At 41.8% G+C, this 15,775-nt stretch overlaps 1 protein-coding gene across 25 annotated transcripts in view; it reads right to left on the bottom strand.

Moving 5' to 3' along the window:
- AOPEP (aminopeptidase O (putative)) overlaps positions 1-15,775 on the bottom strand; it is a 406,706-nt gene that overhangs the window by 362,841 nt on the left and 28,090 nt on the right. For all 25 annotated transcript variants that reach the window (XR_011379142.2, XR_011379141.2, XR_016236048.1 and 22 more), the window contains exon 2: positions 2,934-3,882. Coding sequence is in view for 15 of the 25 variants with exons in the window: in XM_089335804.1 (XP_089191930.1) it covers positions 2,934-3,730 (797 nt within the window). In the remaining 10 variants the exon portion in view is untranslated. The remainder of the gene's footprint in view (positions 1-2,933; positions 3,883-15,775) is intronic.

The following is a 15,775-nucleotide window of genomic DNA, read 5'->3' on the forward strand; positions in this document are numbered from 1 at the left end:
GACTTACAGAGAGAGAGAGAGAGAGACGGAGAGACAGGGAGAGAAAGATTCATCTTCTAGTTCACTCTCCAGATGGCTGCAACAGCCAGCACTAGGGCCAGTCCAAAGCCAGGAAGCAAGAGCTTCTTCTAGGTCTCCCACGAGAATAGCAGGGACACAAGCTCTTGGGCCGTCTTCCGCTGACTTCCCAGGCCATCAGCAGGGTGCTGGATTGGAAATGGAGCAGCCAGGATACAAATTAGCACCCATATAGGATGCTGGAATCACAAATGGCGGCTTTACCCACTACACCACAATGCTGGCCCCTTAAGTTTTACTTCTGACCTTGGTGGAGTAAGAATGGGAAAGAAATAAGTCACTGATAGAACTTGGAACGTTCCAATGTATAGGTTTTATTAAATTTTTATCTCATTTCTGCTTTAAAATAGAAATTTAGTGAAAGCTACTGAGCAGTGGATAAGATGCTCACATTCCGTATCTGAAATATCTGGACTTGCTTCATGGCTCTGGCTCCTGACTCCAACTTTCTGCTAGTACAGACCCTGGGAGACTGTGGTGATGGCTCTGCCTGTGGGAGACCTGATTCTGTTCCCAGCTCTGGCTGTCTCTGGCTCTCAAACAAACAAATAGCTTTTAAAAAAAAAGAAAGAAAACTGAGTTTTCAGATGTGCTTGAACACTTTGCATATAATAAGTGACATGGTAATGATCAAAAGTAAAAAAAGAAGCTCCCATACATATATCTAAACATCACATGGTATCCCATAAATCTGTATAATATTTATATTGTTAAAATGTTAATAAAAATCTTCAAAAAAAGGAAAAAGTATTACCTTTCACAACTAAGAAATGAGTTTTTTAAGAGCTTCCAGTCACTTTTCTTAGTTTTACTACTTGTAAAATGGCAATAAAAAAGTTTTATCATCTACAACTGAAAATTTACAGTAAATATACTACCTATTCTACCACTCCAGAGTAAATAAGCAACAAATACTTTAGTGATTTATTTATAATAAATAAATATGCTTTAGCTATATTTTTCATACAACTGTGAAATTTTATATTTTTACACAATTATATTCATAAAATACTGTGCCTCTGACAATTACTATTCATTCGCATCTCTAAGGAATTATTTCTGTCTAGCAACCTGGGATCTTTTAGTCATTTTAATGTCCTCCAAGTACCCTTTTACCACTGCATATTTAGATTTATTCTTAAGCACACAGAGAGGTTAGAGAGATCTGGTGACCATTCATGGAAGATTACCTTGACAACATAAAATTCCAACAAAAAGAAAAAAGAGAGAAGAAACAGCTTTCCAGGATTCCTTTCAAAATTTATTTTTTTTTGTCCTTGTAAGACTGCATAAATAACAATATACCAGACATACAGACTTCCAAGGATACAGCATAAAACTTCTGCTGTAACCATGCAATTTATTTAATTATCAGAGAAGGAGATATTAAGAATAAATTCATGAAGTCAAGTTTGAAGAAGCAAAACATGCCCTGGGATCCCTTAAGTTTCTTTATGGAAACTTATATTTATCTGCAATTCATTTCCATGCAACACATTTGCAGGTGATTTAATTAACAAATCTAATCTCTTTGTAATGAGCACTTAGGAAAAAGTCATGCTTCAGACCCTAAGTATTTCTTCTAAATAGTCTGGCAATAGTTTCTTCTCCCTCATTATTCTTGTTCAAAAATTACTATAAAGACTACAATTTCCTAGTTAAATATTCAGAGACAGTTCATCAATAAATCTTATTGAAAATTCCATCTTTAATAACCTTCAAAATTTTGAAGATACAATAAGAACACCAGTTTCTTTCCCTCAGGCTCTCCAAAGAACATCCAATAAATAAATCCCTGTTTTACTGATGCCAGCTTGTCAGTTTCCCAAAGGCTGCCTAAGACTCTGGCAGAAGAAAGACGGGAAGTGAACTCATTCTGAGCAAGGCAGAAGACCGGACCAAGAGGTTGGATTAGAAGCAAACAATGATATAATTAGTGTTCAAAGTCAAAGTGATGCTTAAAAAAACATCTCCAGCAGATTTCTAGGGAGAGTAGATTGAGGAAGAGATGTGAGCAACTGCCTAAAACCACTGCTCTGCACAGTCTGATACTATAAAAGACGACTTCAAATGCAGCTGACAGGGTCAGCTCCCTCCACCCAAGCTCCACAGGATGACCATATCGATCTGCAATACAACAGCACAACGACATAGGTAACACAATTTGGAATCAATAAAGTTTGATTTTAAAACTTCTCAAAAGTCTGGACAGCCACTGGAGGAGAGGCAATGAAGAAAGGCTAAGTGGCTGGCTGAAGGTGTCACCTGGAAAATGCTGCCTCATCAACTCCTCGCCATTTAAAAACCAGGGGTCTTCCTGTACAGACACTCACAGCCAGTGGGGCCAGTGTGCAGCCTCAGCAGGACTGACTGTTACCTTCCTCAGAAAATGATCTTTCCTGTGCTCTGGGGTTCACATCCTATGGCAACTGAGAGACAGGCACAGTAAGAAAGTCACAAAGCAGAGCTGGCTTTGTTTGAAAGCCCTTTCCCAGCTCCACACAACCTGACATAAAGCAGTCTACTCTCTCAGGGGGACTGTATAGGGACTCGGAGAAGGCACTTGCTCAGAGATATATAGCTCCCACTGACAGCACAGGAAGTCACTGGCAGAGATCTCTGCAGAGATGTCATTATTAAACTTGCATTTGACTCTCCTAACTCAGAAATACAGACAGGTGCTTAATAAAGTCATCTTTTCATCCTGACTTAAGAAAGGTCGTTCTTTTAAGGGTTCAGCATGCCTGGCAGTTGACCCACTTCACTGTGGGTCTCAGGATTTTGAGGATGCCTGGGCATCTCTGCAGTGTCTGGGGCAAACAGGCACGGGGCAACAGAGCACTCGCAGAACCTACCTGCCACTCTGGTCTGAGGTCCACGTCACTGATCGCCCCTCAGGTTTGGTTTTGTACCATATCCTGACGGCATGAGGAAAGTCAGTAGCTGTCTGAGCCCCTTTCTTCCTGATCTGTAAGCTCCAGGTGTCAGTGTCAAAGAAGAGTTCTCCACAGCCGGGAGCCTGGCTGCAGCGAGCATAATAGTCTAACTGCTCCCTCCAACGATCTGCAGGCATAGTCACAAGTTCTTGTATAATCTCATTCCTGAGCACCTCAGAACCAACTGTGAGCCTGGGAGACCTTGTAAATTTTTCAATACCTGGCACAGCAGCCACATCCACCTCCTCAACCTTTAACACAGATAAATCACAGCAGTCCAACACTAGCAAAAAATCCTCACTCCCATGATCCCCTGTGTCACAGCAGTACTTTGAGCTAGAAATCCCAGAAGCCTGTTCCCAGTTGTCATGGTTACCATCTTTATCAGAAGTATCTTTTTCACCTTTACCACAGATTGTAAAATCATTATATGCCATTTTAGATGAGAAGGTCCTTGCGTTTGTCACAGGAACAGGGCAGGGTTCAGGCATCCTAAAATTAAAGGCTTCATTTGACTCCAACGGACAGGTTTCTGTGCTGGAATGACTTGGTTTCTTGAATCTGTTTCCATCCTCAAGGAAAAGCACTATGGTGCCCTCAATGACTTGACTTTCGAAATCCACATCTAAATCCAGTGCATAGTGCCTCACAAGCATGTGGCTGGTGTTGGCCAAGAGAGGCAGGTCATCTCGGGAAGGGTCCAACGTTATGTCCATGACGTAACTTGTTGTTTGAGAGCTGTGTTAAAAATCTCAGATGGGGTTTCCTATTTGCCTTAATCCTCAAGAATCATAAACAGCTGCTTACCAAAGTGGGGGGAAAAAAAAACTCGATGTCACAAGTTATGGTTCCACAAACTGTTGGTCCCCTGGCAAAGAAGAAAGACAAAATTAGACACAATTCCAAGACCCTAAATGCTCCTGGAACAGCTGCTCCTGGCAGACTGACTACCATCCCAAAATAATCCCCAATGTGGTAGATGCTCAGGGCTAGAAGGCAGATGAGTCTTTTTGACTGACATGGAAGAAAGCTGCATCACAGATTTCTAAAAACATTTCAATTACCAGTGCGATGAAATGGGCCTCCACGAAGCCAGAACTGTGCTCCCAACTAGAACAGACCTTGCTTTGGAAAAGAGCAATTGTTAGGCAAAAACGGAACTGAGCATCTCTGGGTCTCTTGTTTTAAAAGATATTAAGTGTATCATTTATAATTTGTGCATCAAAAGATAAGTGATTGTTTCTTTACTGTGATTCTAAGTAACAAGTGTGAATGAAGGCTAAATGGCCTCATACATTTATTCTTCGAGAGTAATAATTTAATACATACAATGCAACTCCAGGGATTAATGTACTTTTCACATTAGGGCTGCTCTCATATCAGCACTTCCAGTAAATTATGGGAAAATGAGCCAATTTACCAGGAGTGCATTCTAAGTACTCCTTTGAGATTGTTCACAGAGATTTTTCAAATTTATAGTTAAATACTCAAGGTATATCATTATATCTTAATAGCTGAAAACCCATTAACATTCTGGGTAATAGCCTTCTTGTGGCAAACAAAAGGTCTCCTCATTTGAAAAAAAAGTATGCAAATACCTATAAAAGGAAGGAGAGAAATTAAAATGTAGAAACAGATGTTGCAATAAAATGTACAAGTTCTTCATAAAAGTTCAGAAGCAAAATGTATTCTTATTATATAACAGCAATCCAGCTAGAAGAAAAATTATTTTAAATTATTTCAGTCCCTGATGTGTACCCAATTTCTTTTAGTATATGCTGTTCTTTTTTTAATCTTTTACCAAAAATGAAAAAGAAATATCAGAGGAAAAGAAATAAAAACTCTGACAGAGTTGATACATTTAAAATAATTTTTTGTATTTCTAAATATTAGGAGGCATTCTTATATAATCTACAAAAAACACTCCTTGACTTTTCAAGTAAATGCAGCCCCTTCCTGTTCATTCTAATTCTTCATTTCTCTTCTGACTTGATCTGCCTCTTCACTAGATTCTTTTATGTCCTTTCCTTCTAGAATCTTATCCCAGCAACCAACACTACCGGATTTTAAGTTTCTACCTCTCTACAGGATATTTCCTTAAGACAATCTCACCTAGCCTTAAAAAAATGTGGTCTCCTGCAGACCTGTACAATCTGGTTTCCAGCTGTGTTTCCCTTTACGGACAGGACACACCCTGAGCATCTTTGTCTTCTGCTTAAGACACTGCTCCCTGAAGATGAGCTGACTCCAGGCCTCCCTGCCTTCTGACTGAAGCCTTGTCCACACCTGCAGCGCTCCTGCCTCCCATACCTACCTGCCAAATCCTACTCTCCCTCCACACCCCAGTTCAAGTACAACCACCTTCTGAAATCCTTCTCCAGTTGCTACTCTTCCTGACGAAACTGTATGTGATGGTGACTTTAAGTGTAATGAGAGTCTGATTTCACTCTAGTGAAATTGGAGAGAAGCTGGTACTTCTCTTGGCCCTAGAAAAGTCAGTAGGCATGAGAGATGAGCCAAAGTATTTTCTTTTCTGCAGAGTGACTGAACTTGTCATTTAATGAATAAGAACCTTCAATAAAGACATTCGTCATAACTATGAAGTGAGAAATAATGATGTTAAAACCTCATCCTGGCCAGCGCCGTGGCTCACTAGGCTAATCCTCCGCCTGCGGTGCCGGCACCCCGGGTTCTAGTCCCGGTTGGGGTGCCAGATTCTGTCCTGGTTGCTCCTCTTCCAGTCCAGATCTCTGCTGTGGCCCGGGGAAGGCAGTGGAGGATGGCCCAAGTGCTTGGGCCCTGCACCCGCATGGGAGACCAGGAGGAAGCACCTGGCTCCTGGCTTCGGATGGGCGCAGTGCACCGGCTGTGGCTGCCATTTTGGGGGGTGAACCAAAGGAAAAAGGAAGACCTTTGTCTCTCTCTCACTGTCTAACTCTGCCTATCCTAAATAAATAAATAAATAAATAAAACCTCATCCTGCTGGTGTTTCAGTTTTCAAAAAAAAACTTGACTAATAAAAAATAACCCGCAACACACACACACAGAAAATCTCAATCAACTAAGGATTCATTTAGTGGCTGTCTAAACCACCACATTTGAAGAAAAATAGTTTAGCATTTATAACAATATAGATATAACTATTTATTGTCCAGCTCCAATAGAATTCTTGAATTACTTATGAAAATGTGTAATTTAAGAGTAAAATATATTCTATAGAGCAATTTTCACCACTTTTGTCCCTGGTATCAGAGAGCAAGGCTGCTTAGAGCCCTATCAATTGAAGCCTGTTACCAAAATCATTGTTATCAGAACCAGCAGTCATTTCCTGTGGCTAACCACTACTGCCTCTAAAGTAAATGTGCTGTGTGTTGCGTGCACTCTAAATGCTTCAGTGCTGGTCACCCTGATCCTCTGGTTCTCCCTAGCAGGTTCTTGAGGGCATTCTCCATAGAGCCAATTCTAAATCTTTTCTTCTTTAACTTCCCACTTCCATGCCTATCTTATTTTCAGTTGATTGTTTGGTCCTATACTTTGCTGAGATGATTCTGAAGCTTCTGAAACTCAAGGGCACCTCAGAGTATCACTATCCATAAGCACTGTCTTCCCCTAATTCATCAAAGCTAATTTGATCCTCCTGAATCCCAACTTTTGGGGTCACTTGAACCAAATAAACAAAATTCTTCTTTCCTATTCAAACTCTGAACATAGTTAGATAAAATGGAACAAAAATAGACAAAATATCACTGTTACTACTGATGAAGGCTAAATCAGAGAACACTGCACACTTTGAGAGCCAATGGTACCTGGAAACGGAATCCGTAAGTTGGACTTAGTCACATGGTCACAGGCAATGCTGGCTCAGTGCAAAACTCCCAGGGGAGGGGGTGAGCTCCTCAGGTAACCCTCAGGTCTGGAAGAGCAGAGAATGGCTAGCTCCCTGCAGACAAGAATGCTGCCTAAATGCAAAAGGGACAAGATGGTGCAGAATGATCAGACTTAGCCAGCCCACCCCTCTTAGTGTACAAGTAGTCAAGGCCCGGGGACCAGAAGGGTTACATTAATTGAGTCTCCCACAGGAGGGAAACATCAGAAAAGGGAAAGAAGCTTTCCTTCCAACACTGTCCCCTTCCACTTACTTAGAAACCTATTCATCTGAACAGTTCCTCCTTCCCAACAAACTCCGTCCTATTCCCAATATTTCAAACACCGCCCCTAGGGTTGGCATCCTCAAAAACAAGCAAAAACTACACTGGGCCCTGTTGCTTATTTTAACTAGCCTTTATTTTACTGAACTTTGGAGTTGGAAGATTTCCTAGGGCTCCCTCAGGCTAACGCTAGTTAGATCACAAAGGAAGATAACCAGGCCCAGAGAGGTGACTTGCTGAAGGTCCCCTACTCTTTTCATGCGTGAAGAAAAGGACTTTCTCTACTTGCTGGCACTTCTCTTTGGAATGTCATCCTCCAGATCTCACTGCCATCTCCTTCATAGTCCAAGCTATAATCAAATGTCACCTCTCAGACCCTCTTCCCTGCCTTCTTTACCTTCTTCAAAATGTATAGACTAGAAACCCACTAGGGGGAAGAATGGTTAAGCCATCCCCCAGAAGACACATGAAGAGTACCATCACCTTTGCATGGTTTCCAGGCTAAACCAGAGATTTGTGAATGACCTAAATCTCCTTTCTCCGCATGGATATAACTCTCACTGGCGTCAATTAGGGTCACAGCCCCACATTTAGGGAAAAATTGAACTGACTGTGGTTGCAAACTCGTGTCTGTGGCCACCTTGAAAGGCCTCTCTCAGCAAATGGTAACCATATTTCTAAGCAGCCTGTTGACTTCAGCACTTTTGGCTATTATTGCGCTCCAATTTAAAATGCCAGCCTGACTCACTGAAGCATTTTTCCATTCTCTGTCATAAGCCATAACATATAAAAGTCCCCCCCTTTATCAAAACCAATGGTTAGTTTCCCAGTGGCTAACCACGACTGCCTCTAAAATAAGTGTGCTATGTGGTGTGCAATCTAAATGCTGAAAAAGATCGTCTCAGCAACACCATGAAAGGTTTTGAAAGGATTAATGTACAGCAACATTTTTCTTAAGAAGGGGAGGGGATCCGACACTAAACAGAGCTATGGCACAGAGAAGAAACCTCCTTGCCACTCTCCATCACCCAAACTGAAAGAGCCTCTGTAGAGCCATTTGCAAGCCCTCCAGAAAAAATAATTTCATTCTCCTTTCAACTACAGAGCAGTGTGTTCCACTGTAATGGCCCTTAATTTATCCTGTTTCATTTTACAGTAACCCCCCTCCTCCAATGTTCGATAAACTCCATTGGGTTCTTGACTCATTTTCTTTCCTTTTTTTTTTTTTTAAGATTTATTTTTTATTTATTTGAAAGAGTTACAGAGAGAAGAGGAGAGACAGAGAGAGAGAGAGAGAGAGAGAGAAAGACTCTTCCTCTGCTGGTTCACTCCTCAAATGGCCACAACAGCTTGAAGCTTTTTCAGGGTCTCCCACATGGATGCAGGGGCCCAAGCACTTGGGCTATCCTCTACTGCTCTCCCATGCACACTAGCAGGGAGCTGGATCAGAAACAGAGCAGCCAGGCTTCGAACTGGTGCCCACACTGGATGCTGGTATCACAGGTGGAGGTTTAACCCGTTACACCACAACACCAGCCCCTCTTGACTCATTTTCAAGCTCTTGCCCATGTTATGCAGAGTACTCTGGCAGGTTCTGAATACCAGTGGAATTGACATCTGAAGGCATCAGTGATTTCAGTGTCTATTTACTCGTAGGACAGGGATTTGGGCTTAAATACATTCTGCAGTCTAGTACAAATGAACATCTTCCTCCACACATCTAATTTTTTCCCTCAGGATACATCCGTGCCTCTTTATGTAAAGTCTTTTTCTCGTAAGCAACTTGGGGGAAAAGGGAGAGATTTTTACATATATGGTTTATTCTGCAGCATTCAGCACACAGTAAGTAGTTACTAGATATTTAATTTGACAGGTTACTTGATCAAAAGATGACAGCTCTCTGCTATTTCAGATGCATTCATTCAGATTAATGTTGATTTTTCTAATGACAGTTTACTTGTTGAAACACACTGTTATCGGGCACAATTCCTTAGACATTCAAATACACACAATTATGGGAACATAGTTCCTGCTGTGAAATTTGGTAAAATAATTTGAGCATCAGGGGTTGGTGCTGTGGCACAGTGGGTTAAGTCACCCTGTGTAATAGCATCCCATGTTGGAGTGTCATTTCATGTCCCAGCTGTTCTGTTTCCAATCCAGCCCATACTAATATGCCTGGGAAAGCAGTGACTGATGGCCCAAGTGCTTGGGCCACTGCCACCCATGTGGAAGACCCAGATGGAGATCCTGGCTCCTGATTTTGGCCTGGGCTAGCTCAGGCCATTAAGGCCATTTGGAGAGTGAACCAGAGGATGAAAAACCTGTCACTCTGCCTTTAAAATAAATAACTCTTTTTTTTTTTTAATTTCAGAATCAGAAGGAACCTAAGAAGTCCAAATGTTTTGTGTTTAGAAATGTCACATTGACATATAAGTCTGTAACTTCTTTCACTCAGTGGTTTTGAAACATAGCCATATTAACACATGTAGATCTAGTGAGGCTGTTTCACCTGTTTAGTGTTCCCATATGAATATTCTATACTTTGTCTATACATTCCCCTATTAATAGATATTTAAATTATTTTTATAAATTTTCATTATTACAAATAATGTTGCAGTGAACATCTTCATATACACCCCCTAGTCCATCTGCATGTTTTTCTAGGTAAAACTCCTAGAAATTCCATTTTTGCCTGATAGTAACATTATTATACCTACTTTCTTTCTCGTTTTTCTGGGTAGTTTTTATATCCTTTTTAAATTTATTTTTTTAAATATTTTATTTATTTATTTGAGATGTAGAGTTACAGACAGTGAGAGGGAGAGACAGAGAGAAAGGTCTTCCTTCCGTTGGTTCACTCCCCAATGGCCACAATGGCCGGAGCTGCGCCAATCCAAAGCCAGGAGCCAGGTGCTTCCTCCCAGTCTCCCACATGGGTGCAGGGGCCCAAGCACTTGGGCCATCTTCTGCTGCTTTCCCAGGCCATAGCAGAGCTAGATCAGAAGTGGAGCAGCTGGGACTAGAACTGGCGCCCATATGAGATGCAGGGACCGCAGGTGAAGGATTAACCTACTGTGCTATGGCACCAACTCCTATCCTTTTATTTTTAATTGCTCTTGATAGTTTTGCTTTGGTTGAATTTTTTCTTAAATATTTAATTTATTTATTTGAAAGGCAGAGTGACCAAGTAATGGGGGGAGCTACACAGTCTATTTCTTTCTCCTTAATATGCCTAAAGTCAATCCCTAGTAACCTTCCAAGCAATACAAGGACGTTGGAAGTTTTAGCATAGGTCTCTCCCTTTCCCACTCCATACCAGCTTCCACATTACTCTGGCTAATATCTTAGCAGTATGTCATTGTATTTCTGAATACTTGAAGTAGAAGGGAGATTTCCTTATAAACTCTGTTGAGCATACTGACTAGAAGCCTACAGACTCCACTATATCACAATAATGGTCCATAGATACAATTCCTTTGCTTCAAGAAGTTTTCACACAGACCACTCTTCACTGTATAACATTAGGGACCTCCTAGATGTAGATTTCCTTTCATCATCACAGAAGCCAAGATAGATGGTTAAAGACTGAGAGGATGTGAAGATGTGTAAAGAAAGACGCCAAAATGCAGAGAAAATGGGGTTATTTCATTCATTTAACAAATATGTGGAATCCTCTTCCATTTTCTAATAACTCTCTACCTCTCCCCACCATGCCCTCAAGGAAAACTGCCTGACCTCACTGATTACGTCAAATTCCCGTTATTAGATGTGATAATACTGTGCACTTTGCCGCCATACAACGCAGCTTTAGTTTTACATATGTTTATTTATTTAACATTATTTCCCTACTTCTTAAATGAAAGAACTTCTGACAACAATGGAATAGTGTTGATCAGACTAATCACCCACTAACAGCGCTTATAAACTCTGAACCCCACCCCCAAAAGAACTGAAAGGCACATGAAAGTGAGCAGCAAGCTGCCAGAAACGGCAGGGCTGAGGCTCGGGAGAAAGGAGCGGCACCAGGTTTCCTCACTTACGGTTGTTCACCTGAGGGCAGGCCCTGGTTGGTGCTGAGCACAGTAGGTAAAGCTCACGTTGAACCTCCATCTTACTGGCCAAAGAATCGCTGAGATCAGAACTAACTAAGCAGCTAGAAAGTAAAGACAGAAAATTACAGGAATAGGGAGAGCCTCATATTCTGAGTATAAACTCTGCCCAAATCTCTAACTGATCTCCAAATCACACAAGTATGGGGCAAACAGCTCACTTGAAGCTAAATGAAGCAGCCCACCACAGGAAAGGCAACAGTAGAAGTTTGGATTCAGCCAAGTAAATTGCCTCCTGGTACAAAACATTAATATTCTTCAGAAAAACAAACCAAATACAGAGTTTCTATAAAATATCAATCACAATCTGCAGGAAACAATCCAAAACTACTAGATACAGAGTTTATATATAGATACATATATAGATACCCATACCCAAAGAAAAAGCCTTAAGTGCAGATAAGCTTAAGCGGACTGAAACAACAAAATCAGCAGTGAAGGACTTCAAAGCAGGTATTTGAATTATAATTAAGGACATAAAAGCTGTAATAAATTATCTAAAAGGAAAACTCAGCAGAGAAATAGAAATAACTAAAAGCAAAATTAAAGAAAAAAGGAAATTCTAGAACTGAAGAATATATCTACAATTTAAAATTCACTGTATATTTTAATGGCATATTAAAGATTACGGAAGAAGTAGTGGCCATGAAAATAATTATAAAAAACTATCCAGTGTGAAGAATAGACAGAGAGAAAAATGTTGAAAAAAATGAACAGAGCCCAATTTACTTGTGGCAAAATCAGAAGGTTTAACTCCATATAAATAGAGTCCATGAAGGAAAGGAAAAGAGAATGAAAGAGCAAAAAAACAAAAACACTGTAGAGAAGTAAGCAAAACCAGTGCCTAGCTCTTGGATTCTAAATACCGTTTCCCAATTTAAAAAAAACAAAACAAAAAACAAAAAACAAAAAAACAAACAAAAAAAAACCAGTCCTTCATGGAGAAATGGTTGATTTTAAAATTGAGGCAGGGAAAATAAGAGTCTACAGCATCAGATAGATCCAGGAAGTAAAAAAGAGACAGAGACAGAGAGAGAATAGAGCATCTCAAAAGGGCATAGGAATCAACAAGAGCTTCCAATGGCTAGAACAATCTGAGATGGCAAATAAATAATGACAGTACTGAACTAGAACCCAAAGAATAAAATAATATCTATGAAGCTACTCTGATAAAAACAAATAACTGAATAAATAAGTGCAGAAGGGGAGAAAATATATCTTCCTCTCAAAAGAATTCCAAATAATAGATGTAGATACTCTACTTGCCCCAAGATGTAGATGTTAATTTATCTCATATTGAGTATTGCCTGGACTGACTGATTTGCTAAAGAATTGAGAAGGGAAAGGAAAAGTGCCAAGTTGACAGTGAAGAAATCTAGTATACATAACTTTTTTTTTCCTAAGATCTATTTATCTATCTGAAAGTCAGAGTTACAATAGACAGAGATCTTCATCTGCTAGTTCACTCCCCAAAAGACTGCAACAGCCAGGGTTGGGCCAGAACAAAGTCAGGAGCCTGGAACTACATCTGGGTCTCTCACATGGGTGGCAGAGGGCCTAGCACTTGGGCCATCTTCCTTTGCTTTCCCAGGTGCATTAGCAGGTAGCTGGATCCAAAGTGGAGGAGCCCATACTTGAATCAGTGGTCTTATGGAATGCCGGCATTGCAGGCAGCAGCTTAACACCCTATGCCACAAATCCCCCCAAGCTCAGTATCACCAGAGATGAGTCTCACTGATATTATTTTCTCCTGATATAACACAATGAGAAGAACTTACTTCTGTAGTGTTCCTCAAATCTATAACTTCAGTGTAAGCATAAAGAAACATCAAACAGGAGCAGGCATTTAGCCAAGCAGTTAAGATGCCTGTGTCCCACCTGTCCCACCTGAGAGTGCCTGGCTCCAGCTCCTGGTTCAGGCTACCTGTTAACTGGCACCCTGAGAGGCAGCAGTAAGGGCTCAAATAACTGAGTTCCTGCAATTGAGTTCCTAGCCAGGCTTCGGTATAGCCTAGTCCCAGCCATTGTGGACATCTAGGGAATGAACCAGCAGATGGGAGCGTTTGTGTCCTTTCTCTCTATCTCTCTGCCTGTCAAAAAAATAAATAGAAAGAAGGAAAAAAAGAAGGAGGGAAGGGAAGGGAAGGGAAGGGAAGGGAAGGGAAGGGAAGGGAAGGGAAGGGGAGGGGAGGGGAGGGGAGGGGAGGGGAGGGGAAGGGAGGGGAGGGGAAGGGAGGGGAGGGGAGGGGAAGGGAGGGGAGGGGAAGGGAGGGAGGAAGGAGGGGAAGGGAGGGAGGAAGGAGGGGAAGGGAGGGGAGGGGAAGGGAGGGAGGAAGGAGGGAGGGAAGGAGGGAAAGAAAATGGGCCAGTGCTGTGGCATAGCCAGCATTCATATGGGTGCCAGTTCATGTCCCAGCTGCTCCACTTCTGATCCAGCTCCCTGCTAATGGCTTGGGAAGGCAGTGGAAGATGGCCCAAGTGTTTGGGCCCCTGCCATCCATGTGAGAGACCTGGACAGAGCTCCTGGCTTCTGTCTGGCTCAATCCCAGCCATTGCAGCCACTGGGGAGTGAACCAGTGGATGGAACATCTCTCTTTGTCTCCCCCACTCTCTCTGTAATTCTGAGAAAGAGAGAGAGAGAGAGAGAGAGAGAGAGAGAATTTTAAAAAAGAAAACAGCAACCCCATACTTAAAGAGACATTCTAAAAAAGCACCTGACCAGTATTCTTCAACGGTGTCAAGGCTCTGAAAAGTAAAGTCTAAAAATTGGAACACAATGGAGAAGTTTAGCTGATCTGATGATAAAATATAATGTGATATCCTAGGACAGATCCTAAAACAAACAAAAAAAAAGTAAGTGGAAAAACTGTAATTAATAGCATTGTTTACAATCCTTATCTCTTCTGTTGAGGAACAGTGTTTTTTTTTTTCTTCATACTATTTTTTGAACTCTTTTACTTAGTGTAGGGTTAATTTTATGATCATTTAGTAAATTGAAAGTAGATCTCTGTAAAAATTAAGAGTGGGAATGGGAGAGGGAGGAGGAAGAAGACTTGGAGCATGGGCAGAAGGGAGGGTGGGGGAAGTGTCCCTACGTTCCTAAATCTGTATATATGAAATGCGTGAAACTTGTATAACTTAAATACAATTTTAAAAATAGCATTGTGGGCCGGCGCCGTGGCTCACTTGGCTAATCCTCCGCCTGCGGCACCAGAATCCCATATGGGCAGTGGGTTCTAGTCCCAGCTGCTCCTCTTCCAGTCCAGCGCTCTGCTGTGGCCCAGGAGTGCAGTGGAGGATGGCCCAAGTGCTTGGGCCCTGCACCCGCATGGGAGACCAGGAGGAAGCACCTGGCTCCTGGCTTCGGATTGGCGTAGCTCTGGCCATAGCGGCCATTTGGGGGGTGACCCAATGGAAGGAAGACCTTTCTCTCTGTCTCTCCCTCTCACTGTCTGTAACTCTACCTGTCAAATAAATAAATAATCTTTAAAAAAAAAAAATAGCATTGTACGAACACTGCTTTTTTGTTTAACAAATAAACCATGATTAGGTAAGATGTTAACATTAGAGGAAGTCTGGTATTCAGTATGTGGGAATTCTCGATGCTATGTTTGCAAGTTTTTGATAAATATGAAAGTATTCCACAAGAAATCATTTTTTAAGTTGTTATTTATTTGAAAGGCAGAGCTACAGAGAGAATGGCAGAGAGAGAGAGAGAGAAAGAAAGAGAGAGAGAGAGAGAGAGAGAGAGAGAGATCTTTCATCTGCTGGTTCACTCCCCAAATGGCCAAAACAGCTGGGCTGGCAGAAACCTGGAGCCAGGAACTCCATTCTGGTCTCCCACATGGGTGGCAGGGGCCCAAGTACTTAGGCCATCTTCCACTGCCTTCCCAGGCCTATCATCAGGCAGCTGGTTCTGGGACTCAAACCAGCACTCTGATATGGGATGCCAGCATTCCAAGGGGTGGCTTACCTCGCTGCACCACAGCTTCAGTTCTGAAACTATTCTTAAAATAATTGAAGTTTTCTAACTTTGGCAAGAGACATAAATTTAAAGATTCAAGCATCTGAACAAACCCAAGCAGAATAAATGCAAAGCAAACCAAAACCTAGGCACACACTTGTCCCCCAGCTGCTGAAAATAAATACTGGGGAGATTTGTGGCACAGTACGTTGAGCTGCCACTGGATACCAGCATCCCAAACTAGAGTGCCAGTTTGAGTCTCATCTAACTTCCCATTAATGTACCCTAGCAGGCAGGAGATGACGGCTCAAGGACTTGGGCCAGACACCCCACATGGCAGACCAAGATGGAGTTCTGAACTCCTGGCTTCAGCCTAGCCTGGCCCTGGCTGTTGCAGGCATCTGGGAAGTGAACCAGCAGATGGAAGATCCCTTCTCTCTCTCACTCTGTCTCTTTCTCTCTCTCTCTCTCTCTCTCTCTCTCTTTCCCTCTTGCCCTGCCCCACCTCTTTCTGTTACTCTTTCAAGTTTATGAAAA

This window comes from Oryctolagus cuniculus, chromosome 1 (assembly GCF_051225735.1).
Source record: "Oryctolagus cuniculus isolate XC-2025 breed Fujian yellow rabbit chromosome 1, ASM5122573v1, whole genome shotgun sequence".
Taxonomy (NCBI): Eukaryota; Metazoa; Chordata; class Mammalia; order Lagomorpha; family Leporidae; genus Oryctolagus; species Oryctolagus cuniculus.